The following is a 26,840-nucleotide window of genomic DNA, read 5'->3' on the forward strand; positions in this document are numbered from 1 at the left end:
ATTTAGGGGTTCAAATGGACCAAAAAAACTAAAATATTTCTGATTTTGCAGTTGCTCTACAGGAAACAATTAAAAACTAATCTACACGGAATTTTGAATGAGAGGAGGGTTAAGTACATGGAAGAAGTGTAGCATTTTGGATGGCCATTGACTTATTTTTTACACGACGGAGTGCGTAACTATTCAGGAAATGGCTCGGTCAAAAAGCTAAGGTTAACGCCATATCAAAAACGAAATCTTCCAAAATGGATTTGGACAAAAGGGGCCTTTCAACATATTATATTGTTGTAGGGTATCACATGGTCGGCCCCGCATGACCATAGCCTTTGCTTACTTGTTTTTAATTCGATATTCCAGATAAGGGTATCTTTCAAAAAGAAATAAAAAATACACGAACTTAAATTTAATACCTTTAAGAACCTTTTGATACAATATTCAATGGCAATAGTTTCCGCACAAATTGAAAAAAAGAAGTTTATTTCAAAACAGTGCTCAGATTTTATGTTTTTTTTTCTCCAGAGTGGGAGTTCTTGGAGAGAGCGCGTGTGAGCGCACACGAATTACTCCTGTTAGAAATAATTGAGAGGCGATCGAAATGTTTGAAAAAGAGTAAGGAGTACTATAAGAGTGAAATCAAGCGCAACAAATGATGTTATTTTTTGATGTGTGTGTCCGTTCGATATCGAACAAATTTCGATCGATATGAATTTCTGTACGCTCATTTGAAATTTTTAAAACGAAAACATTCAGTCAATTCGTTTCTACAGAAATTTTCATTTAATCAACCTGCGATTAAAATATAAAAATTCATTTCGATCGAAATTTTTTCGACTTCGAATGAGAGAATTTGGCTCCAAAAAGAGAAAAACTGCAGAAGCCACAGATGGATGGATTATGTGTTCAAAAGTAGCGTATTGGCATACGTACTTTTGATAATAAACCATACCAGATGCGACAAAAATTTATTATATATCTCACCCACCAGATAGCGCAAATGCATGTTATGCCTGAAATTGTATGGGATTGAAAATGGTATGTTATAGCCTTCACAGAAATGTTCCTTCCTATATCTGATGATTTCCAATATATAATCGAATTGATGTAGGGCACTACGTTCTCTGACAGCAAAGTTTCTGTATGTGCCCATGCCTTCCTATAGCCGATATAAAAATTAACCTTAACCTTATAGCCAAGGTTAAAAATTAGCCCTATACTTAAATCATATTGTTTTAAATTTGATATCTTAAGTTCGTAATGGATACCATCTACGAAAGAAAATTTGCTCATCAGATCCACGTATTGGTATTTTGAAGCTTAAGATACTTGGTATTTTTAAGCTTAAGATACTTGGTCTTTTGAGGATTTTAGCCAATTTTGTTTTATTTATTTGTTCTAAACCTATTCCCTGTTTCCCTAGAAATGTACAAAAATAGACTTTATTCAACCCTAAAATTTTAGTTTGGTTTAGTTATTGTCTATTATCGAATTCCATCAAAATTAAGGTATTGTAAAATGGTCGAAGGACTTTCCATCGGAAAAATCAGAAACACCGGTTTCCAAATACCGGATTGGTTCAAAATTATTTTGACCGCATTTAAGATGAAGCTACCTATTTTGGCTTAAAACAAATTGAGTTGAATATTTCACATCCAAAAAATGGTTTAGTTTTAGCGGATATTTTATAGATATTGGCCAAAAATATTATTTTCGGTATCCTAAACATTTGAATTTCGATATTAAAAATTACATGCCAAACGATTTTATAAATGAGGCCTAAACATGTCGCAGTCACCCTTTGCCATTGTCTAAGTATATTTTTAAGAAACGTTACATTGTGCCATATTTTTATTTCCAAATAAAATAAATATAAAGTTTGAATTATGGTATGATCCAATTAAAGATTATAACTACTAAGGAAAATTAAAATATTTTTTTTATAACAGAAAAATTTGTATTTGTTCCAATACTGGTAATTTGGAATGTGACGTTGCTATGCTGAATATAACAGTAAGGAAAAAAAAAACAAGTTTTTTTACGATAAAATAAAAACTGAATTATTGTTTGAAGAAAATATTACGTTTATATCAAATAACTGATCTACTGACATTAATTGAATATATAAATATATATGAATATGTTTTTTTGTATTTGTTAAGAATAATGTGTAAAGTTATTAAAATTGAATAGACTATTCAAAGCTTACAAATTGAGAAAAATAAAAAAAGTTATTAAAAATTAGAAACTGAAAAACAAAAATCATTTGGAGATTTTAGTGTTGCTTTACGAAACGAAAGTTGATCAAGTCAAGAATTTTGGAAAAGAAAATTAAAAAAGCAAATCAAATGAAATGAAAAGAAAATGTTTGCATTGTTAAGGGGTTTTTCTATTTCAATTCTCTTTTTTTTTTGTTTTATTTCATTTGATTTAATTTTTTTGTTTGGTTACAAAAACTTTAAAATATTTCACTACCTTCGTTTGAATAACTTATTGTTTCTATTTGTTGTTGTTGTTTTTTTTTTACTACGAAAAACAAATTAATTTTTTGTCTATTTGAAGTTCTCACATTTCAATTCTTATGAATTTCAATCACCGGAAGTCAAAAGGATCAACTTGTATTTAAGAATATTTAATTTATTGTAGAAAATTGATTAATTCTTCTTTAGTTTCACATTTTCCGGATAAATTCTCGTCTACATTTTAGCTTTGTTATTGTATGAAAATACACATATTGTTATAGAGTGTGATTGTGTGTATGGGTGTATGTGTGTGTTAGAGTGTGTGTGAGTGTAGAGATAAGACTAGAAATAAAAAATTGATTGAATGCGGAACTAATTTATACCGGAGTCTTAGGTAATTTCCGCCGTGTTGGTGAAGCCGGTGATTTGTCAGTTGTAGTTTCAGGGTCTAGATATTTTTTTGTTTCATATTTTGGAGGAGGCAAATATTTGTTTTTTTTTTTGGTTGGCAAAGGAAATAATGTCAATAAAATAGGAAAAAAGACGAAAAAAGAGACAAAGGAAAAAATATTTAGGTATTTTTGTTGTTGTTTGGCTTTTTGAGAATGAAAATTAAATTAAATATAAAATAAACGAAAAAAATGAAAAAAAAAAAACAAATCACAAAAATATTGTTTTTAAAACATTAAAATAATGCTCGCCATATTTTTCGCCAGCAAACATAAAATCACAACATTTACACAAAAATTATGACAAAAAACACAAAAATTTACGAAAAATACACAGAATAATGTAAAAAACGTATATCGGTCATGACAACTTACCCGCAATTAGACCCAAACCTACAGGGCCATCGCCTGAGCGCCTTGGCCCTCTTTCACTGCCGCCGCTATTGCCCGGTGGTAGATTTTCATCGAATAAATCACACATTCTAAAATCGGTGGCATGTTCCACCAGTAGTTCCACTATATCTCCGGTCCGATCCATTATACTGCACACCTCTTCGAAACTGCGATCGATTAGTGACATACCATTCCATTCTAAAATCTGTGAAATGAAAAAAAAAAGAATTAGTTTGTTTTCCTTATCACAATAAAAAAATTATGACCATTGGGTCCTCTCCTTCTGGTAACTCCTTAATAAGTGAACAGCAGATAAAAAAATTGTAAATTTGTAATTTGTTATTTATCGATCATCACATTTCACTGAGCTTCGTCGATTTACCTATGTATGTTCCGACTGTCCATGTAAATTTGTAGTCCCGCTACAGGTCGCTATTATTGTTCAATCCTCACGAAATTTTGCATTGAGTTAGGATCAGAACAAAAGCCTATATGGATCGAAGCGTAATTTGGGTGAGGTTACAGTTTAGGATATGCCAGAAGCCTACCATTATGGATGGTCATAGGATAATATACATCAGGTAAAATGGTATATTAAACTGGCATTAAACTGTGAAGGATATTGATGCTGATTTCATAGACTTATATACTCTGAAATCGGAGATATTTCAAAATATAAACATGAATCTATATTTACACTAGTTATTTCAGATTGCCCTCAGCTCGACACTTGGCTCTGGCCATGTTGGGAAGGTGTAATGAAATAATGACAAGTATAACCCTTATACAATTATTTGTAACCGCTTAGGCACCAAACCTGATATTTTTAATGATGATATTTTCAGAAGTCCTGTTATGTATACCAATATCTTGAGGGATTCGTTTATTTCAGTCCACAGGAACACTACTGTGAATTCTAGTGTTGTAGGATATCCATGGTTGCCACCATCCGATTACAGTCCTTATAGGTCTAAATCCATTTGGTCAGATTTTTTTTTGCAGCTCCGCAGAAATGTTATGTTTGATTTTTGACCGGGAGAACTTTCCCCATATATACGTTCTCTGTCGTGAGATTCGAAAAAATTCCACACAAAATATGTAGTCCAATTTACCGCTAAATAAAAATCAATGGTTATCCAATATGCTGGACCTCTGCCATGCCCTTAACTATGGATGGGTTTCAAATTGTGACCTGTTAGGAAAATTGAATTTTTTGGTCCATTTGAACCTTTAATGTACATATTTTAAAACAATAGGCTTCAGTTTTGACCCTAACCCTACCCTTGTGCAAAATTTCGTGAGGATCGGGCTGTTTTTGACTTATAAGCGAAATAACTAAGATCAATTCCTTTTACACATATATTGTACCTAATTTGCCATTTATCCGATATTTTGGATATCAGCGCCAAGATTGTGGACAAGAATTGGCCTCTTCGTGTGTTTCTGGTTTTTCCCGGATTAAGGATATTCGCGGTCAATTGAAAATTGTCGTATTTTCTTACATAAAAGTTAGGGTCTATGGTCTATTTTGCGATTATCTCCAAAAACAATAGGCTTCTAATTCGAATCTAACCACACCATCATTTTCAATTTTGTGGGGATCGGGCCATAAATGCGACCTGTATCTTGATTAACAATTAAAATGGACTGACGAACGGACATACATAACTAGATCGACACCAATATTTCAAGGTGTTACATAATTTTTGGCCCAATCAAACTTATAATACCCCCAACACATAGTTTTGTACGGTATAAAAACAATTAAAAAACAGCTTAGTTCAGCCGGGCCGAACTTTTTATACCCTCCATTATACGGAAGAAACTTGAACAATTTCCAAAAAAAAAAAAAAAAAAAAAAAAAAAAATCGTTAAAAAATACCGACGTGATGCTGCATAAGTATTTTCTTGTCATAGGCTGTAATAACAATTCCGAACTAAAAATACGAAATTTAATAAAAAAATGTTGTCGTTAATATCATCGAAATACCGAATAAAGGGAGGTACCGTTTTTTGGGGACTATACAAAGACGTGCACCTGTATAGACAATTTTTCGTTATAGGTTTTAGTACCCATTACGAACTTCAAATACGAAATTTAGAACAATTCCGCTAAATAATGTCGCTAAATTCGTGGGAATGCTGAATATCTAGGGGTACCGCTATACTAAAACGTGGACTTGTATAGACAGTTCTCTTCCAGGGATAGTGTAGTAACAAGTAAATTTTTTTGTGGATTTTAAGATAATTCCATTTAGTCGGGAGGTACCGTTATAGGGGCTATACAATATCGTGGACCTGTATAGACAATTCTCTTCCAGGGGGCAAAATACTCACAAGGAATTCCTTGTGTAGAATTTCAGACGATTCCATTAAAAAATGTGGCTAAAATCATCAAAATACCGAATAACGGGGGTTCAGTTATATGAGTTTGGATTCCGAAATGGGTTCTTCTGCTTATAAAGAACAATTTATATATAATATAACGTTTTTTCTCTAAACCCTATCCCCCTGATATTCGTTATTTTGATCATTGTAGCCAATTTTTTTACAGAATGGTTTGAAATTTGGATTTGATGTTCCTAATAGAAGAAGTGCGACTTCACGGGTGTGATACACCCGAATACTGGATATTTTTTGGCATTTGCAGTCATATGTTTACATGAGCTACTTTCCAAATTGTGGAAGGTATAAAAAGTTCGGCGCGGCCTTAAATATTTGTTCCTGGCCTAAAATTTGACATTAAAAAAAAATTCCAGGGTCCCCTAAAAGAAAAGGATTTTTTAGGAAAATTTAAAAAAAATTGTTATTTTTTCCAAGATCTTGCTATCTTTGATTCTTAAAGATTTTTTTTTTCAAAAATCTAATTCAAAGAGCTAAGTTCGGCCGGGCCGTACTTATAATACCCTCCACCATTTGGAAGGAACTTGCAAAAAGTAATAAAAATCATTTTAAAGATGTCGCTATGATTTTGTTCCTAATACCTGGTGTTGCAGTTATATGAGGCATTAGGAAAAGGTGGACCTCTATAGACAATTATCTGTCAGAGGTGGTGGTGTCTATAACGAACTCGAAACACCAATTATAAGAAAATTCTGTTGAAAGACAAAACTAAAATCATTAAAATATTGAACATTGTGAGGTATCGTTATATGGCGGCTATACGAAGATGTGGACCTATGTGAGCAATTTTCTGTCATGGTAGGTAGTTTCCATTACGAACTTCAAATACTAAATTTGCAACAATTTCGTGACACAAATCGAAATTCCGAATATTGGGACGAACAAATGGGGACTATACCAAAACTTGGACCTATATAGGCAATTCTATGTGAGGATGTTGCGTACATACTGCGAATACAAAGTGCCAATATACAGCAAATTCAGTTTAAAATAGTGACTAAAAAACCCAAAACACCTTAAATCTACAGGTACAGGCTATACCAAATCGTGAACTTACATGGCCCATTTCCAATACCAAGAGTCTTGCGGTTTTAGCCCCATTTTCAATGCCAAAAGAATACGTAAAATACATCGGAGTAAATTTTGACCAACATAATTCACTTCGTTCGGGGCTAGTGTGATTTCCATGGACGAACGGACTTTGTGGGGTCTAAAATTTATATTTAGAGGTGTTACAAAGGGAATGACAAACTTTATTAACACTCCAAACACTTTAGAAACACTCCAAGTTCGACTCAAGTTCTATTAGCAGATCTTTTTCGTTTTTGTATTTTCTTTTTATTTTCTATTAATTCTTTAAATAATCAATTCCAAATTTATGTAACCAAAGTCCGCCCATCTGTCTTTTGTTGCTTCTTCTTAAGGATGTGGATAAATGTAATACGCATGTAAATTATTATGACAGTAAACTTGAACTTTTTGAGAGCTATATTGAAATTTAAAACGATTTTTACAATAATTCTCTTTCATCTTTGAGTATCCTATAATAAATATGTACACCTTTACATAGGTACTTCAAAACTTCCTGAAAAGCCTTTACAATAACTGAGTAAAATGTCCTCACGACGATGGCGATGATGACGATGACAAGTAACAAAGTGAGTAAACATTCGAAATTGCATTTGCCCGGGCATTGTGTAAAAAATCATTGTAACTCAATTACCTTATCGCCCTGCTGTAGACCATTCTTCTCAGCTGGTCCTCCGGGTACTGTCCACACAATATAGGCAAATAGTCGGCCATCTGCTCCAGTCTTGCCGCCCACCACACGCATACCAAAGCCACGCGCTATTTTCCATGCAAAAAAAATTCAAATGTGTCCACGAAGGTCCGTACGTTCGTTCACAATGACAGCGGATAATGGTGGCATGGATGGAATAACATTTTGATTGTGCCAATGTCATTATGTTGTTGTTGTTGTTATTGTTCAATATCGGCATTGGTGTCGTTGATGACGACGATGATGATGATGATTGCGATAATGAGGTTATGTCCAAGACGAAGATGGCGACGACGAAGACCAGGAATCCACATTGAATCAGGCACAATAAATGGTAATGAACATGAAAATTAAAAAAGAAAGAGAGAGAAAGAGATAATAAAATCAATTTAGTATTAAGTAAGTCAAATGACACAACAATATCCGTATCATAAATAACAAAGTGAGTGAGTGGCGGCGGAAGTAAATCCTTTTGAAGGTCGGCAGGAAGTTTAAAAAAAGCAGAATTGGAGAAGTGCACTTTGCAGAGAACTTTTAATTGGCATGCCAATAATAATGATGGTAATAATAATGATGATAATAATAATAGTAATAATAATAATAATAATAATAATAATAATAATAATAATAATAATAATAATAATAATAATAATAATAATAATAATAATAATAATAATAATAATAAAATAATAATAATAATAATAATAATAATAATAATAATAATAATAATAATAATAATAATAATAATAATAATAAATATAATAAAAATAATAATAAATAATAATAAAATTCGGCCCGGCCGAACTTTTGATACCCTCCACCATTCGGAAGAAAGTTAAAAAATTTCCAAAAAAAATCCATTGAAAAAATATCGCTCAAATCAAAACCTTTATATGGGGGCTATACGTAGACGTGGTGCTGGATAAATATTTTTTTTTTTTTTATGAGCTGTAGTAACGATTCTGAACTTAAAATTCGAAATTCGAAATAATTCCGGTAAATAATGTCGTTAATATCATCAAAATACCGAATAAAAGGAGGTACCGTTGTATGGGGGCTATACAAAGACGTGGACCTGCGTAGACAATTTTCCGTCATAGGTTGTAGTATCCTACGCCAAAATACCGAATATAGGGGGGGAGGGGGGCACTATTGTAAGGGGGGCGATACGATATCGTGGATATATGTAGACAATTCTCTTTTGAGGGTGTAAAGTACTTCCAGAGAACTCAGACAATGCCATTGAAAAATGTGTCTAAAATCATTTAAACACCGAGTGTCGGAAGGTACAGTTATATGGGAGATATACGCTATCGTGGACCTATAAAGATAATTCTCTTTTAGGGGGTAAAGTACTCGCAAGGAACTCCTTGTGTAGATTTTCAGACAATTCCGTTGAAAAATGTGTCTAAAATCATCAAAATACCTAATATCGGGTGGCACTATTGTACGGTGGGCTATACGATATCGTAGATCTTTGTAGAAAATTCTCTATCAGGAGGTAAAGTACTCCCAGAGAACTCCTTGTGTAGAATTTCAGACAATTTCATTGAGAAATGTGGCTAAAATCATCAAAATACCGAATATCGAGGGTACCGTTATGTGATATCGTGGACCTATAAAGACAATTCTCTTTCAGGGGGTAAAGTTCCTAGAAGGAGCTCCTTGTGTAGAATTTCACACAATTCCATTGAAAAATGTGGCTAATAATATCAAAATACCCAAAATTTGGGGGGGGGGGGGTGCCTATTTGTATGGGGGCTATACGATATCGTAGATCTATGTAGAAAATTATCTTTCAGGAGGTTAAGTACTCACAGAGAACTCCTTGTGTGGATTTTCAGATTATTCTATTGAAAAATGTATTCTATTGAAAAATCATCAAAATACCGAATATCGGGGGACAGTATTGTACGGGGGCTATACGATATTGTGGATCTATATAGAAACTTCTCTTCAAGACAATTCTCTTTCAGGGGGTAAAGAACTCAGTAGGAACTCCTTGTGTAGAATTTCAGACAATTCCATTAAAAAATGTGGCTAATATCATCAAAATATCAAATATCGGGGGGTACCTTTATGTGTGGGCTATATGATATCGCGGACCTATATAAACAATTCCTCTTCAGTGGGTAAGGTACTCACAAGAATTTCAGACAATTCCACTGAAAAATCTGGCTAAAATAATCAAAATATCGAAAATCGGGGGTACCGTTATATAGGACCATATCGTGGACCATCTTCGAACTTGACCTGCCTGCAGACAAAAGACAGATCTTTGCGAAATTTAAGCTTCGTATCATTATTCGTTTGACTGTAGCGTGATTACAACAGACGGACGAACGGACGGGGCTAAATCGTCTTAGAATTTTACGCTGGTCAAGATTATATAAACTTTGTTGGTTCTAAAATTATTATTTCGATGAATTACAAATGGAATGATGATCTTAATTTACCCTCCATACTATGTATGGTGGAGGGTATAAAAAAATAATAACAACAAAAAAAAAAAAGAATTACAACAAGTGGCCATTATTGGTTTTCTCCTTTATGAGATAGACCAATTACTCTTAAATTACTCAAAATTTTACGGAAGAGGTTCAGAGAGGTAAATCTGTTCTGCTCAATTTTTTTTAAACATCAATCAATCCGAAATTTCATTGGTATTAACATATAAATGTGAATATAAATTTTAAACAAAATTCCTCCGGCTTCTCATACTCTTTCCATGAGAAACAGAAATCATTAAAATTCTAATGTCCATTTCAGTAACTGGACTCCATTGTCATCGTTTTTTCTCTTCTTCCACATACCCTCACTACATTGCATTCTTTGACTATGGAAATGCATTCATTATTGCCAACCAGTATGCAAATGCAGTAAATGTAAATAATTGTTACCCCAACAACGCAGACACACACACACAACTACCACCACCACCAACACACACACACATCTCAACCACACAACTGTCACTGCTCAAATATTGCATGTCCGGAAATTAAAAGGAATCTCGAAATGATTAGTAGCCCAGCAGCAATGTGGACAAATCAGAAACATTTTGGTAATTGTGCATCACATAAGGCCGGCAGCAATGCTGCAAGAATTTTGTCGAAAAATTTCCATAGAATTAATTTGAAAAGAAAATCTGTAAAGATGTACAATTTGGGAAGTATTAAAGACATTGCAGAGAGACAATTATTTTAATAACACTGTCCAATAGCAACAAGGAAACTCCAGCAGTTTATGAAAGTAGAGCTTGAAAAAGAGAAGGCACGTGTATCGGCGTTTTGAAACTTTACAGCGAAAAATAACACTTTTGAAACCCATTTGGGCAAATATTAGACGTTTGGTGCACAATCAAAGGTAAATCGGACGAAGTTATATATGGGAGCTATATCCAAATCTGAACCGATCTCGATAAAAATTAGCAAATGTATTTATGAGCTGTATTTGATATATTTCCCAAATATTGTTGTTGCAGAGTGCATATTACGGCTGCGGAGGACAAAAATAACAAATCGGATGAACTATATATATGGGAGCTATAGCTACATCTGAAGCGATTTCGATCAAATTTGGCATACTTATTTTCAGGCCTAATTTGGTTGCATGTGCAAAATTTCATACTATTCGGGCTGATATTACACGTTTGGTGCACAATAAAAGGCAAATCGGACGAAGATATATATGGGAGCTATATCTAAATTTTTACCGATTATCTCCAATTTCAATAGGGTTCGTCTTTGGGCCAAACAAATGATTTGTGCAAAATTTCATCTGGATAGGGCAATAAATGCGAACTGTACTTTGCTTACAAAAATACATGGACAGACGGACGGACAGATGGACATGCATAAATCGACTCAGAATGTGATGCTATGCAGATCATCAAAGGGAACTATAGGTCTATCTCGTTTCCTTTTGCCTGTTACAAACAAATGCACAAAGACATAATACCCTGACCACCTTCTGGTCGTTATGCTCGTGTTCGAGATGATGACGATTTGAAGGTAATCGGGAACGTGTACGTGGTCGCCAAATGTTGATTGGTGTGGGAGATCAATGATTACGATATTGATATTCGTGTGACTCTAGCGTTTGGGATGTTGACGATTTGAGAATTATCAGGAATTTGGCTTATGTTGTCGCTTGTCGAGAGGATTGAATTTATTAAAAAAAACAAGTAAAATATAAGCTAAGTTCGGCCGGGCCGAAAATGTAATACCCTCAACCATTTTGAAGGATCTTGAGTAATTTCAAAAAAAAAAAAAAAAAATCCGTCGAAAAATAACACTTAAATGAAAATCGTTATATAGGGGATATACGAAGACGCGGACCTGGATAAGTATTTTTTTGTCATAGGATGTAGTATCGATTCCGAATCTCAAATACAATTTAAAATAATTCCGGTGAATAATGTTGCTAATATCATCAAAATATCGGATAAAGGAAGGTAGTGTTATATATGGGCTATACGAAGACGTGGACCTGCGTAGACAATTTTCTGGTATAGTTGCTTCAAACTTTAAACACGAAATTTGAAGCAATTCCGGTCAAAAATGGGAATCATACGATATCGTGGACCTATATAGGCAATTTTCTTCCTGGGAGCAAACTTCCCACAAGGAACTCCTTGTGAGGATTTTCAGATAATTCCATTGAAAAATTTAGCTACAATCATCAAAATACCGAATATCGGGGGGTACAGTTATGTGGGAGATATAAAATATCGGAGACCTATGTATACAGTTCTCTTACAGGAGGTAAAGTACCTATAAACAACTCCTTGTGTGGAATTTAAGACAATTCCATTGAAAAATGCGCATAAAGTCATCAAAATATCGAATATCGGGGGAGTACCCTTATATGGGTACCATACGATATCGTGGACCGATGTAGCCCATCTACGAACTTGACCTGCCTGTAGACAAAAGACTGATCTGTGCAAAAATTTAGCTTCCTATCTTAATTCGTGATTACAACAGACGGACGAGGCTACATCGTTTTAGATTTTTACGCTGATCAAGAGGTTTAACACCAACTAAGCGAGTAGCGCTTAGTGATTACAATAGACCGACGGACGGACGGAGAGGGATAAATTGTCTTAGAATTTTACGCTGATCAAGAATATATATACTTTCTTAGGTCTAAAATAATTATTTCGATGAGTTACAAACGGAATGATGAACTTAATATACCCTCCATACTATGAATGGCGGATGGTATAATAACGGTGCTGACGTTAGGAGTGACTTCGGCGTTCGGGATGATAGTGCCCAGGTCTTCGAAGACGGGTTGGGAACTCATGGCATTATCGTTTGGGGATGGTAGTTCACTGTAGAGATATTCAGGAGATGATATACAAGTCGTCTTAGTTAATTCGGCAGCCCACGGCAGCTCTCGGTATGTATATTTGGGAGCAGCTCAGTGAAGGTATGTGTATGTAGATGGATCGGGTGGGTATGAACGGGTTAAGCTACTTGAGTCGCCTATGGCTAGAAAATATTTCCACTATTATTGTTTGAGCTATGGTACGGTACAACGAGCCGAAACATCTTCGGAGCAATGAGCAAAAGTTCCTGCACAACAATGGGCTAAAGATCCTGCCGAAAAATCAGCCGAAACTCCTGTGGAACAACTGACCGAAACTTTTGCGGAATGCCTAGCCGAAGCTTCTTCGGAAGAGCCATCTGAAGCTTCTGCGGAATAATGGACCGAAGTTCCTGCGCAAAACTGAGCCGAAACTCCTGTGGAACAACAAGCCGAGGCTCCTGCGAAAGAGCCATCCGAAGTTTTTGCGGAACAATGAGCCGAAGCCAACGGGTAAATGAATTACCGGCCACTCAACCTGCTGAGAGTTCAAAAAGTATTCCCAATTAACGATTATGTTAGTCGACATAAAAATTACTAAAAATTACTAACTATGTGACCGGCACTACCAAGTGAATGAGAATTATTTGCCTTTGTCGAAAACTGAATTGTCCTTAACGTGGCCAACGAATATTGTGGTGTTTGGTTAATGCTGTTCTCAGTGCCATCGTCGCATGTTTATGTGGTGTTGTTGTTGCCGCTGTTATTGTTGCTATTGATGCAATAGTGCTGTGGTGTGTTACGGTCCCATTTTTCCATAGGAAAAAATTCAGGTCAGTAAATATTTTTTCGTCACTAGAAAATGAGTGAACATTTTTCTGTGGAAAAACTATCCCCTCCAAAAATTTCATACGTAAACATTTATTTGAAACTACCTCCGTGAAATATATCACCAAAAATAAAAATTTCCGTCGATTTTTCCATGGAAAATTCACTTTAGCCGATTGGACGCCATAATACTTTTAAGTTTCTAGTTTGGCTATGTTGGCAGATAGTCAGCATCCACACTTTATATATTTCATTTTGCGTATCCTTGTAAATCGAGTTTAAAATACAACGTTTAAGTAAATTTTCTTTTGTTACTTTCTCACTTGCATTTATATTCGAAACTGGCTCCAAGTTTGTGTTGTTGCGAAAGTCACAGCAAAGTTTTCATTTTTCCTTTTCATAATTTATAACTTTAAAATTTAAGATTACACGAAGAACGAGTGCTTACGAAACCATGGTAATGGCAGATAAAGTTTTTTGTTTCAACTACGCATTATAATTTGATGCCTTACAGGAAAAAATGTATATCCCTTAGCTTTTTACAGGGCATTGCAGGTAATGGCATGACTTAAAGGTCAAGGATAAATGTAAACACATTTTTTTTTTCATTTTGCAGATAACAAATTTAATGTAAGATTTTGTATGACCATTAGCAGCAAATGGAAAATTGAATTCAAACCTGTTTCCCCAAAAAAAAAAATCTTGGATTTAATTTCTTTACAATTCGTGATGGATGAACTTTGGTGTGTGTGTGTGTGTTTGTCGAAAACGTTTTCCAAAACATTAATTGACAAAATAAATGACAGTTCTATAACTTTTTTTGTTAATGGCACTTATATCACAGTTTCGCATTAGGATTCTTTTTTTTCAGAGAAATATTTGAGTTTATCGTGGCATCGATAAAAACGACAAAGTCATTTCCAATTACGTTTCAAAAATTTTTGATTTTTCTTCTTAATTTTCGTCCCCCAAGGAGCACCCTTGGGTCATAAAACAAATATAGGGTTATAAAATATTACAAAGTTTTCTTAAAAAAATATATTTTATGAACCTTCATCACCCGAAAAACTCATTGTGCAAAGAAAAGAGTATCTTCTTTGCAATGTGTCATTTTCTCCCTTTCCCATTGGCGAATGGTGAACATAACAGAATAGCTTGCACACCTGTGAGAAGATTGAATTTAATGATGGTTCTGTTGCTACTTCTCCTTTTTGGACACCCGATATTTTTTATTACCATTAGGGTAATTTGTTTGAGAATGAAATTCAATATAGAAACTGTCATAAAAATGTTGTAATTTTGTGTAGCGATGCTGAATGCGCACACACAGGGGTCGAATTAAGGTAATGGTATGAAACGGTTAAGAAATATTCTCAAAAGAGAATTTTTACATTAAAAATATATATACGTTAATGGATAAGTAAAATTTCCACAAAAAAGTTGTGGTTCAAATCGCTGAACTATTTTTGTATGGCAAAAAAGTTTACATCGTTTTGGTATGGAAAAACAGTTCACATCGTTGTGAACTATTTTCGTATAGGAGAACAGTTTACATCGTAGTGAACTATTTTCGTATAGGAGAACAATTCACATCGTTGTGAAATGTTATCGTATAGAAAAACAGTTCACATCGTTGTGAACTGTTTTCGTATGGAAAACAAGTTCGTTGTGAAATGTTTTCGTATAGAAAACAAGTTCACATCTTTGTGAACTGTTTTCGTATAGAAAACAAGTTCACATCGTTGTGAACTGTTTTCGTATAGAAAACAAGTTCACATCGTTGTGAACTGTTTTCGTATAGAAAAAAAGTTCACATCGGTGTGAACTGTTTTCGTATAGAAAACAAGTTCACATCGTTGTGAACTGTTTTCGTATAGAAAACAAGTTCACATCGTTGTGAACTGTTTTCGTATAGAAAAAAGTTCACATCGTTGTGAACTGTTTTCGTATCGAAGAAAAATTTCACATTGTTGTGAACTGTTTTCGTATCGAAAAAAAGTTCACATTGTTGTGAACTGTTTTCGTATAGAAAACAAGTTCACATTGTTGTGAACTGTTTTCGTTTGAAAAAAAGTTCACATTGATGTAAACTGTTTTCGTTTGAAAAAAAGTTCACATCGTTGTGAACTGTTTTCGTATAGAAAACAAGTTCACATCATTGTGAACTGTTTTCGTTTAGAAAACAAGCTCACATCGTTGTGAACTGTTTTCGTATAGAAAACAAGTTCACATCGTTGTGAACTGTTTTCGTTTAGGAAAACAGTTCACATCGTTGTGTTTCGTTTAGGAAAACAGTTCACATCGTTATGAACGGTTTTCGTTTAGGAAAACAGTTCACATCGTTGTGAACGGTTTTCGTTTAGAAAAAATTTCAAATCGTTGTGAACTGTTTTCGTTTAGAAAAAAGTTCACAGCGATGTTTTCGTTTAGAAAAAAGTTCATATCGCTGTGAACTTTCTTCGTATAGAAAAAAACAGTTTATCGTTTTGAACTGTTTTCGTATAGAAAAAAAAAACAGTTCACATCGTTTTGAACTGTTTTCGTATAGGAAAAAAACAGTTCACATCGTTTTGAACTGTTTTCGTATAGGAAAAAAACAGTTCACATCGTTTTGAACTGTTTTCGTATTGATCATCTGAACTTTTTGCGTAGGAAGAGATTCGTTTTCTTTTTTAAGTTATGATTAAGCCAATCCCTATTTTGTCCTTCGTTTCACAAAACTTATTCAGGGACAATCATATTTTGTAAAATTTTCTAAACCCATTTCTTTGCATCCACTTTTAATTGAGTTACTATAAATCTAGAAGAGTCAATTAAGCTTAAATGTATCGGACAAGGTTATGTGTCAAATTCTTTTACGAAAAATTAATTATTCGAAAATTCAAAATATTTCTCACACATACTAACATCTTTCAATACCTTCTTTTAATTGTGCAATCAAGTAAATGTCGTCAACACCTGAATTCTTCTCAGCTCCTTAATTTATGATAAGAAATATTTTAAATTCCAACAACAACTAATGGTTGTTAGTGTATATCCTTCCTACATTGCGAAGGACACTTTTACTATTCGAGTATATAAAAGTGCGCATAAATTATATTTGATTATGACATATAAATTATTTAAGGAATTTAGCAAAATTTGCAATTTGAAAAATTTAAATGTAACAGCTTTGGAGGCTTTAATGGGATTAGGAGTAATATTTGTTGTTGTAATATTATTTTAAATTATCAAAAAAAAAAATCATCATTAAAATCGTAAACATCCTTTGTGAAAAGATCTGAACCTTATTCAATGTTACCTGGTCTGATTTCTTTCTCAAACTAAATTTAGAGAAGATGCATATTTCCAGGAACTATGAAGGATATCAAATTGTACTTGCAACTTTCCTTATATTCCACGCAATTCAAGGGCGTACGTCAGTGGAGCTCATAATGAAGGGCGAAAGCGAATATGAATACAAAATATTCGTGGAAAAGCGTTATCTGCAGCATACATTTTCATTCTCCCATTTTATTTTACTTGGAATGTTTCAGTTAATGAAGTTCAAACGTTTGTGTGTCAATTTCATTTCATTTTTCACAGATATTAAAATGTTGCAGTTCAGGTACAAAGCATTTCCCATTGGTATAATTGGAAGTGGAATATATTTTTAAATATCGCTGAGTGGCAATTAATTTCAGCTTCTCGAATATTTTCTATATTAAGAATAAATATTTCGATAATTGTTAATTCTTTGCAGAGGCTTGAAGTATATAAATGGTATTTGGGAAACAAAAGTCCATATCTAAAATTTCATTGAAATGTATTTTTGGAAGTGGAAGAGAATATACATATTTGAGTAGGTGGTGCAATTTTTTTTTGCGTGGGAAGTTACATCAGGTTTGGGTGGATTCAAGGTGAAAACCAAGGAAAGTGGCAATGCAAAAAAAAAGACAAGTAAACAGGTATCGACGCCGACGGATGATTATACTAGGCAACACAAAACAAAATAACAGCAGAAATTCAGTAGATTACAAAAAGCTCACAAAGTTGTCTAATGATTGCCTCTCTTCCACCCTCTTCCAAATTATTTGACGTTTTCGGATTAGTGTACCTTATTTTCTTACCGAAAATATCAAAAATGAATTTTTGTGCACAAATATTTTTAAAAGGCCTTCTAAGATCTTTGCCGTGGATTTTTAAAAGAATTTTTAACTAATCTTCTGAGTTTGATAGGCGTGTATTTCCGAAGATATTCTGAAGAATATTGGCGTGAATTTTTTAATTGAATTTGAAAGGACCTTCTGAGGACTTTAGACGTTGATTTTTAAATGCATTTTTATAGGATATATTGAGGTCTTTAGGTGTGAATTTTAAAAGGATCATCTAATCATCTTTTCAAGCATCTTTTAAGGTCTTTAAACATAGGGTTTTAAAAGAACTTCTGAGGTCTTTGGGCGTAGATTTTTAAATGAGTTTTTAAAAGACCTTCTGAGTTTTTTAAAGGATCTGTTTGGGATTTCAGACATATACTTTATAATTAATTTTTTAAGGATCTTTTGAGGTCTATTGACGTGTATTTCTATGTTAATTTTAAAAGGATCTTCTGAAATGAATTTTTGAAGGATCTTCTGAAAATAATTTTTGAAAGATCTTCTGAGGATGTTGAGTGTGGATTTTAAAATTAATTTTTAAAGGATCTTCTGAAATTAATTCTTGAAGGATCCTCTGTGGTCTATAGGCGTGGATTTTAAAGGAATTTCTGAGGTCTATAGGCGTGGACTCTTAAAAGAATTTTTAAAGGAACTTCTGAGATCTATAGGAGTGGACTCTTAAAAGAATTCTTAAAGGATCTTCTGAGGTCTATAGGCGTGGATTTTTAAAAGATTTTTTAAAGAAACTTCTGAGGTCTAAAGGCGTGGGCTCTTTAAAGAATTTTCAAAGGAACTTCTGAGGTCTATAGGCGTGGACTTTTTAAAGAATTTTCGAAGGAACTTCTGAGGTCCATAGGCGTGGATTTTTAAAATAAATTTTAAAGGAAGGTCTTCAAGCGTGGATTTTAAAACCAATTTTTAATGCATCTTCTGAGGTATATAGGCGTGGACTCTTTAAAGATTTTTTTAAGGAACTTTTAAGGACTTCAAGCGTGGATTTTAAAATCAATTATTATAGCATCTTCTGAGGTCCATAGGCGTGGACTCTTTAAAGATTTTTTTAAGGAACTTCTGAGGTCTTCAAGCGTGGATTTTAAAATCAATTTTTAAAGCATCTTCTGAGGTCCATAGGCGTGGACTCTTTAAAGAATTTTTTAAGGAACTTCTGAGGACTCTTTAAAGAATTTTTAAAGCATCTTCTGAGGTCCATAGGCGTGGACTCTTTAAAGAATTTTTTAAGGAACTTCTGAGGACTCTTTAAAGAATTTTCAAAGAAACTTCTGAGGTCCATAGGCGTGGACTCTTTAAAGAATTTTTTAAGGAACTTCTGAGGGCATTAGGCGTCCACTTTTAAATGAATTTTTAAAGGATCATCTGAGGTCTATAGGCGTGGATTTTTAAACAAAAGATTTAAAGCAACTTCTGAGGTCTTCAAGCTTGGATTTTAAAATCAATTTTTAAAGCATCTTCTGAGGTCTACAGGCATGGACTCTTTAAAGAATTTTTAAAGGAACTTCTGAGGTCTATGGGCGTGGACTCTTTAAAGAATTCTTTAAGGAACGTCTGAGGTCTATAGGCGTGGACTCTTTAAAGAATTTTCAAAGAAACTTCCGAGGTCCATAGGCGTGGACTCTTTAAATAATTTTTTAAGGAACTTCCGGGGTCTATAGGCGTGGACTCTTTAAAGAATTTTTTAAGGAACTTCCGGGGTCTATAGGCGTGGACTCTTTAAAGAATTTTTTAAGGAACTTCTGAGGTCTTCAGGCGTGGATTTTTAAACGAATTTTTAAATAATCTTCTGAGTGTGGTAGGCGTGGATATCTGAAGATATTCTGAAGAATATTGACGTGAATTTTTAATTGAATTTGAAAGGATATTTTTACATTTCTATGTATGGCTTTTTAAACTAATTTTAAGTAATCATCTGAGGTCTTTATACACTGATTTTTAAATGAATTTTTAAAGGACCATCTGAGGACTTTAGACGTTGATTTTTTAATACATTTTTATAGGATATATTGAGGTCTTTAGGCGTGAATTTTGAAAGGATCTTCTGAGGCCTATATACATGGATAATTAAATGAATTTTTCAAGCATCTTTTAAGGTCTTTAAACATGGAGTTTTAAAGGAACTTCTGAGGTCTTTGGGCGTAGATTTTTAAATGAGTTTTTAAAGGACCTTTTGAGTTTTTTAAAGGATCTGTTTCAGACATAGATTTTAAAAATAATTTTTTAAGGATCTTTTGAGGTCTATTGGCGTGTATTTCTATGTTAATTTTAAAAGGATCTTCTAAAATGAATTTTTGAAGGATCTTCTGAGGATGTTAGGCGTAGATTTTAAAATGAATTTTTAAAGGATCTTCTGAAATGAATTTTTGAAAGATCTTCTGAGGATGTTGAGTGTGGATTTTAAAATGAATTTTTAAAGGATCTTCTGAAATGAATTTTTGAAGGATCCTCTGAGGTCTATAGGCGTGGATTTTAAAGGAATTTCTGAGGTCTATAGGCGTGGGCCCTTAAAGAATTTTTAAAGGATCTTCAGAGGTCTATAGGCGTGGATTTTTAAAATAATTTTTAAAGAATCTTCTGAGGACGCTAGGCGTCGACTTTTAAATGAATTTTTAAAGAATGATCTAAGGTCTATAGGTGTGGATTTTCAAAAGAATTTTTAAAGGATCTTCAGAGGTCTATAGGCGTGGATTTTTAAAATAATTTTTAAAGAATATTCTGAGGACGCTAGGCGTCGACTTTTAAATGAATTTTTAAAGGATCATCTAAGGTCTATAGGCGTGGATTTTTAAAAGAATTTTTAAAGCATCTTCTGAGGACGCTAGGCGTGGACTCCTTAAAGAATTTTTAAAGCATCTTCTGAGGACGCTAGGCGTGGACTCCTTAAAGAATTGTCAAAGGAACTTCTGAGGTCTAAAGGCGTGGACTCTTTAAAGAATTTTCAAGGGAACTTCTGAGGTCTATAGGCGTGGATTTTTAAAAGAATTGGCTTGGACTCTTTAAGAATTTTCAAAGGAACTTCTGAGGTCCATAGGCGTGGATTTTTAAAATAAATTTTAAAGGAACTTCTGAGGTCTTCAAGCGTGGATTTTAAAATCAATTTTTAAAGCATCTTCTGAGGTCTATAGGCGTGGACTCTTTAAAGAATTTTTTAAGGAACTTCTGAGGTCTATAGGCGTGGACTCTTTAAAGAATTTTTTAAGGAACTTCTGAGGTCTATAGGCGTGGACTCTTTAAAGAATTTTTTAAGGAACTTCTGACGTATATAGGCGTGGACTCTTTAAAGAATTTTTTAAGGAACTTCTGAGGTCTTCAAGCGTGGATTTTAAAATCAATTTTTAAAGCATCTTCTGAGGTCTATAGGCGTGGACTCTTTAAAGAATTTTTTAAGGAACTTCTGAGGTCTTCAAGCGTGGATTTTAAAATCAATTTTTAAAGCATCTTCTGAGGTCTATAGGCGTGGACTCTTTAAAGAATTTTTAAAGGAACTTCTGAGGTCTTCAAGCGTGGATTTTAAAATCAATTTTTAAAGGAACGTCTGAGGTCTTCAAGCGTGGATTTTAAAATCAATTTTTAAAGCATCCTCTGAGGTCTACAGGCGTGGACTCTTTAAAGAATTTTTAAAGGAACTTCTGAGGTCCATAGGCGTGGATTTTTAAAATAAATATTAAAGGAACTTCTGAGGTCTATAGGCGTGGACTCTTTAAAGAATTTTCAAAGGAACTTCTGAGGTCCATAGGCGTGGATTTTTAAAATAAATATTAAAGGAACTTCTGAGGTCCATAGGCGTGGATTTTTAAAATAAATATTAAAGGAACTTCTGAGGTCTTCAAGCATGGATTTTAAAATCAATTTTTAAAGCATCTTCTGAGGTCTATAAGCGTGGACTCTTTAAAGATTTTTTTAAGGAACTTCTGAGGATTATAGGCGCGGACTCTTTAAAGAATTTTCAAAGAAACTTCTGAGGTCCATAGGCGTGGATTTATAAAAGAATTTTTAAAGCATCTTCTGAGGACGTTAGGCGTCCACATTTAAATGAATTTTTAAAGGATCATCTAAGGTCTATAGGCGTGGATTTATAAAAGAATTTTTAAAGCATCTTCTGAGGACGTTAGGCGTCCACATTTAAATGAATTTTTAAAGGATCATCTGAGGTCTATAGGCGTGGATTTTTAAAAGAATTTTTAAAGCATCTTCTGAGGACGCTAGACGTCCACTTTTAAATGAATTTTTAAAGGATCATCTGAGGTCTACAGGCGTGGATTTTTAAAAAAATTTTTAAAGCATCTTCTGAGGACGCTAGGCGTCGACTTTTAAATGAATTTTTAAAGGATCATCTAAGGTCTATAGGCGTGGATTTTTAAAAGAATTTTTAAAGCATCTTCTGAGGACGCTAGGCGTCGACTTTTAAATGAATTTTTAAAGGATCATCTAAGGTCTATAGGCGTGGATTTTTAAAAGAATTTTTAAAGCATCTTCTGAGGACGCTAGGCGTCCACTTTTAAATGAATTTTTAAAGGATCATTTGAGGTCTATAGGCGTGGATTTTAAAAAGAGGTCTCTAGGCGTGGATATTTAAATCAATATTTAAAGGATCTTCTGAGAGCGTTAGGCGTGGACTTTTAAATACATTTTTGAAGGATCTTCTGAGGACGTTAGACGTGAAATTCGAAGGAAATCGGACTGTAATATCAGATGTTATAAAAGTAATAAAAATTTCAAAGTATTCCTGTAATTTCAGAAGTTATAAAAGTAATAAAACTTTCAAAATATTCCTTTTGTGCCAACCTGACCTAGCACTGATACAATGCAAACTTGGAGCAAAATTGAACTATACTCTTTGTGTGCAGTTAAATATTTTTTGAATATTCAAACTTTTGTGGGGGAGGTACTAGAAAGAGTGGGCCGATATTGCCCATTACGGAACTCGATCTAAGTTTGATAATAATAATGCGATAATTATAACGTTTATAAAATTTCAACTAAGAGTCCGATTATCTTCAAATTTCGCACATTTCAATATTTTCACTTACACAAGGCCTGGTATATATATATGGTAGGTATTGGGCCACTCTTTCTAGTACCTTCCCACAAAGGGTCGGGATCTGGAATAATCATTAGGCACATAAAACGCGAAATAAGCAGCCGAATACTTTCAAACTCGGTAAATACCAATACTTCTATCAACACAAGATGTGTTGTGAAGATTGACAATATAGGACTACCCCTTCTGGTACCACCCCCACAATGGGTAAAAATTTTAAACAATTATAACTCTCATAAAACGCGAACTTTTCGAAATAGTATGAAATATCTAACTTAAAGTAAAGCAAATAGACGATATAAAATCAAAATTTGATACAGTTTAATATTTTTATCAGACTTATATCAGATACGAAATGGAAAATTTTGGCCCACTCCTTGGGAACCTCTCCTATGAAGGGTCAAAAGTTTGAATAATCACAACGCAAGTCAAAATATATTTAAATAACCGAACATTGGCTGAGGGCAGCTGTCGGTAATGTCGACTAATTTCATTTAACTTGTTTTTATTACTTTTATTTATATTTGCATTTCTTTCGCAAAATCACCTAATTTCCATAAAAAGAAAATCTAGAAAAACATGTCTACAATTTTTGACATATTTTACCATACATGTTATCCTTGATAAATACCAATATGGAAGTAAATAAAACAAACTGAATTATTTTCAAATTTATTTTTTGCGAATAACATATGCAAATAGTTTAACTTTAAGTTGTTTTGCATTTAAGAAACCTAAACGTATTCCGATGTGAGAGAATGACAAACCGTCATACATTAGCAACAGCATGTTCGTAATGCAGCTGCCTGGCAGCAGACATCAGGCTCCACTTACCCGAGCAAAAATGTCAAAGTAATTTCAATGAACAAGTCCTTATGCAATTTCTTCAGTTGTATATTTGTCCTTGCACTTAGCAAGGATATAATGTCAACAGAAAAATGATGTTACACATACAGACGTACACGCATACATACAGACGTACATAAGTGAATGTTAATCACAAATTTATGACTCAGATTGTTGGGAGACATTGTAATAATTCTACATTGAGCATAATCTGCAAATGTACTTTGTTGGCGAAAAGAAAAAAAAATTGCACAAACAACTCGAAGGATTTGCCTTCAAGAAAATTGCAAAGAATAACTATGCATGTGTGTGTGTGTTTTCGCATTCAATAGATGTATAAAAGGCAACAACTATCTGTAACTGAGAAAAAAATTCTGCTTAAATTAGATATTTATAAGCTTTTATCGGAAAGGAGGAACGTATTATGACATTTGAATGGCACAGTTAAAAGGATATGCAACAGAAAAATAAAAATATCTACTACTACTGACGACGTCGTATTTTGCTCTGAAAAAACTCCTCTGCCAATTATGTAAATAAATTATCTTTTTAGTTCAATTTTAATAATAAAAAATTACTCACTGCGATGCGCTATATCCGAGGGATCTCTCCTTAAAATGATACGTCGTTTCGACGAACAAATTGGTCCAGAATCTACATCGTGTATTACGATTTTTATAGCCTCTCCATCCATAGATGTTTGCCTTCTGGGCGCTTCCAAATCTTCCAGATTGGGTCCGGTGAAAGCAGCTAAAGGTGGTGGTATAGACGATGGTGGTATTGTGGCTCCAGGTATGGCACCTCGAGATTGTAAAGCAGCTAAATCGGGTCTAAAAGAAGAATTTTTAAATCAAGAGATATATTAGTTTTCATTTCATAACCCAATTTAATTTTAGTACTAGCAGATCCAGAGGATCTGAATCGATTTCTATTAAATTCGGGCTTGTAGTACCTATTTGGTGCACAATTTACTTGAAATCGGATAAAGATATTTATGGGAGCCATATCCAAATCTGAACCGATTTCGATAACATTTGGCAAGGGTATTTTTGAGTATGAATTCGGATGAATAATATGGGAGCCATAGCCATATCTGAATTGATTTTCACCAGATTTTGACACACTTATTTTTAGACTCAATTTGGTCGTAAGTGCCAAATTCCATCCCATTGGGGCTGATTTTACACGTTTGGTGTACAATAAAAGGCAAATCGGACGAAGAGTTATATCCAAGTCTGAACCGATCTAGATAAAATTTAGCAAAGGTATTTCTGAGCTGTATTTGATATATTTTCCCAAACATCGTTGTTACAGGGTGCATATTGAGGCTATGGAGAACAAACATAACAAATCGAATGAACAATATATGTGGAAGCTATAGCTATATCTGAACCGATTTTCACAAAATTTTACATACTTGCTCAATTTGGTTGTAGGTGCCAAATTCCATAATATTTGGGCTGATATTGCAGGTTTTGTGCACAATGAAAGGCAAATCGGGCGAAGATACATACGTGAGCTATATCCAAATCTGAACCGATCTCTATAAAATCGGGCAAAGTTATTTATAAGCTGTATTTGATGTATTCCCCGAATATTGTTTTTACAGGGTGCATATTGCGGGCGCGGAGAATATAGCTTATGTGAACCGATTTTCACCAAAGATGTCCCAGTTGTGTCTGAACTCAATTTGGTCGTAAGTGCCAAATTCCATCCCATATGGGCTAATTTTACACCTTTGGTGCACAATAAAAGGAAAATCGGACGAAGATATATATAGAAGCTATATCTAAGTCTAAACCGATCGCGATAAAATTTAGGAAAGGTATTTCTGAGCTGTATTTAATATATTTTTTTTCCAAATATCGTTGTTACAGAGCGCATACTGCGGCTGCGGAGGACTGTAAGCAAATCGGACTAAGATATATTTGGGAAATATGTCTAAATTTTGAGCGATTATCTCCAATTTCAATAGGGTTCGTCCTCGGGTCAAACAAAATTTCATCTGGATCGGGCATAAAATGCGACCTGTACTTTGTTTACAAAAATACATGGACAGACGGACGGACATGTATAAATCGACTCAGAATGTGATTCAATGCAGATCATCAAAAGCAACTATGGGTCTATCTCGTTAGAAACAAATGTACAAAGACATAATAATACGGCCAACTTGTAATGTAGTAAAAAGCAGATAAGTAAATATCCTCCACCACTTTAAAGGAGCTAGAAAAATTCCAAGAAAAAATCCGTAGAAAAATACCATTCAAACTCCCTTATATAGGAGCTATTCGAAGACGTGATGATTCATAAGTAGTTTTTTATCATGGACTGCAGTACTGATTCCGAACTTAGGAATACGAAATTTGAACCAATTTCGGTGACATGACAGTCATAGCTAAGTCGGTTTAGTAAAACTCTAATCTGATCAGAAAATATCTACTTTGTTGGGTCTGACATAAGTATTGATGACAAAGTTAATATACCCTTCATAGTATTGTGGCGGGTATAAAAAATTAAACACTTATTCTATACCCCACCAGGGATCTTTATTATACATTTCAGATTCCCTTCCTCATGTACCAAATTTTAATACCATTTAGTACTTTTAGCACCTTTTAGTACCCGTCTCCATATGCCAATCCTTCCCCACAAAAAAAAAAAAATCATCCTACTACCGAATTTTACGTATCCAACACTAATCCTTTCCTAAGTATCAAATTTAGTACTTTTCGAACTTTTTTTGGACTCTACCCGCTAACAGTGGCCTCAATACCACCATTTCAAATTTCCATCACCAAATTGTACCAAATATGGTACCATTTTGTACAGTTCTTACAATTAGTACACATTTCGAAAACACCTTACAGCAAGCCTTCTTTCCAAATTTAATTCTTGTACAAAGTGTCAAGATTTTTGTTGGAATTTCCAAAAATACTTTTATTTACCTTGGTGGGTTTTCGGCGACTCTCGTTGGATGTGTTCAATTTTAGTACCCTTATAGTAAGAATTTCGAAAACCCTAGCCTTACCTAACTCCTACATACCAACATTGGCCTACATTTCAAATTTCCAGATTCTATCATCAGTCGTTTCACCTTGGCATTGATTGATTCAGTCAGTCATTCACTGAAATATCTTCGAAAAACATATTTTGAAATGAATGCAGTTTTCACAGAAATAG

General features: G+C 33.9%; 1 protein-coding gene across 1 annotated transcript in view; it reads right to left on the minus strand.

The window, feature by feature from the left end:
* Positions 1-2,300: 2,300 nt before the first annotated feature.
* The window catches only part of LOC101896850 (uncharacterized), a 68,345-nt gene continuing 43,805 nt past the window's right edge, over positions 2,301-26,840 (minus strand). Inside the window, exons 7-10 of the mRNA XM_059127765.1 lie at positions 24,240-24,487; positions 7,425-7,549; positions 3,281-3,503; positions 2,301-2,904 (exon numbers count right to left, since the gene is read on the minus strand). Coding sequence (XP_058983748.1) covers positions 2,834-2,904; positions 3,281-3,503; positions 7,425-7,549; positions 24,240-24,487 — 667 coding nt within the window. The 3' untranslated portion in view covers positions 2,301-2,833. The remainder of the gene's footprint in view (positions 2,905-3,280; positions 3,504-7,424; positions 7,550-24,239; positions 24,488-26,840) is intronic.

The sequence above is a fragment of the Musca domestica genome, unplaced genomic scaffold (assembly GCF_030504385.1).
Source record: "Musca domestica strain aabys unplaced genomic scaffold, Musca_domestica.polishedcontigs.V.1.1 477, whole genome shotgun sequence".
Taxonomy (NCBI): Eukaryota; Metazoa; Arthropoda; class Insecta; order Diptera; family Muscidae; genus Musca; species Musca domestica.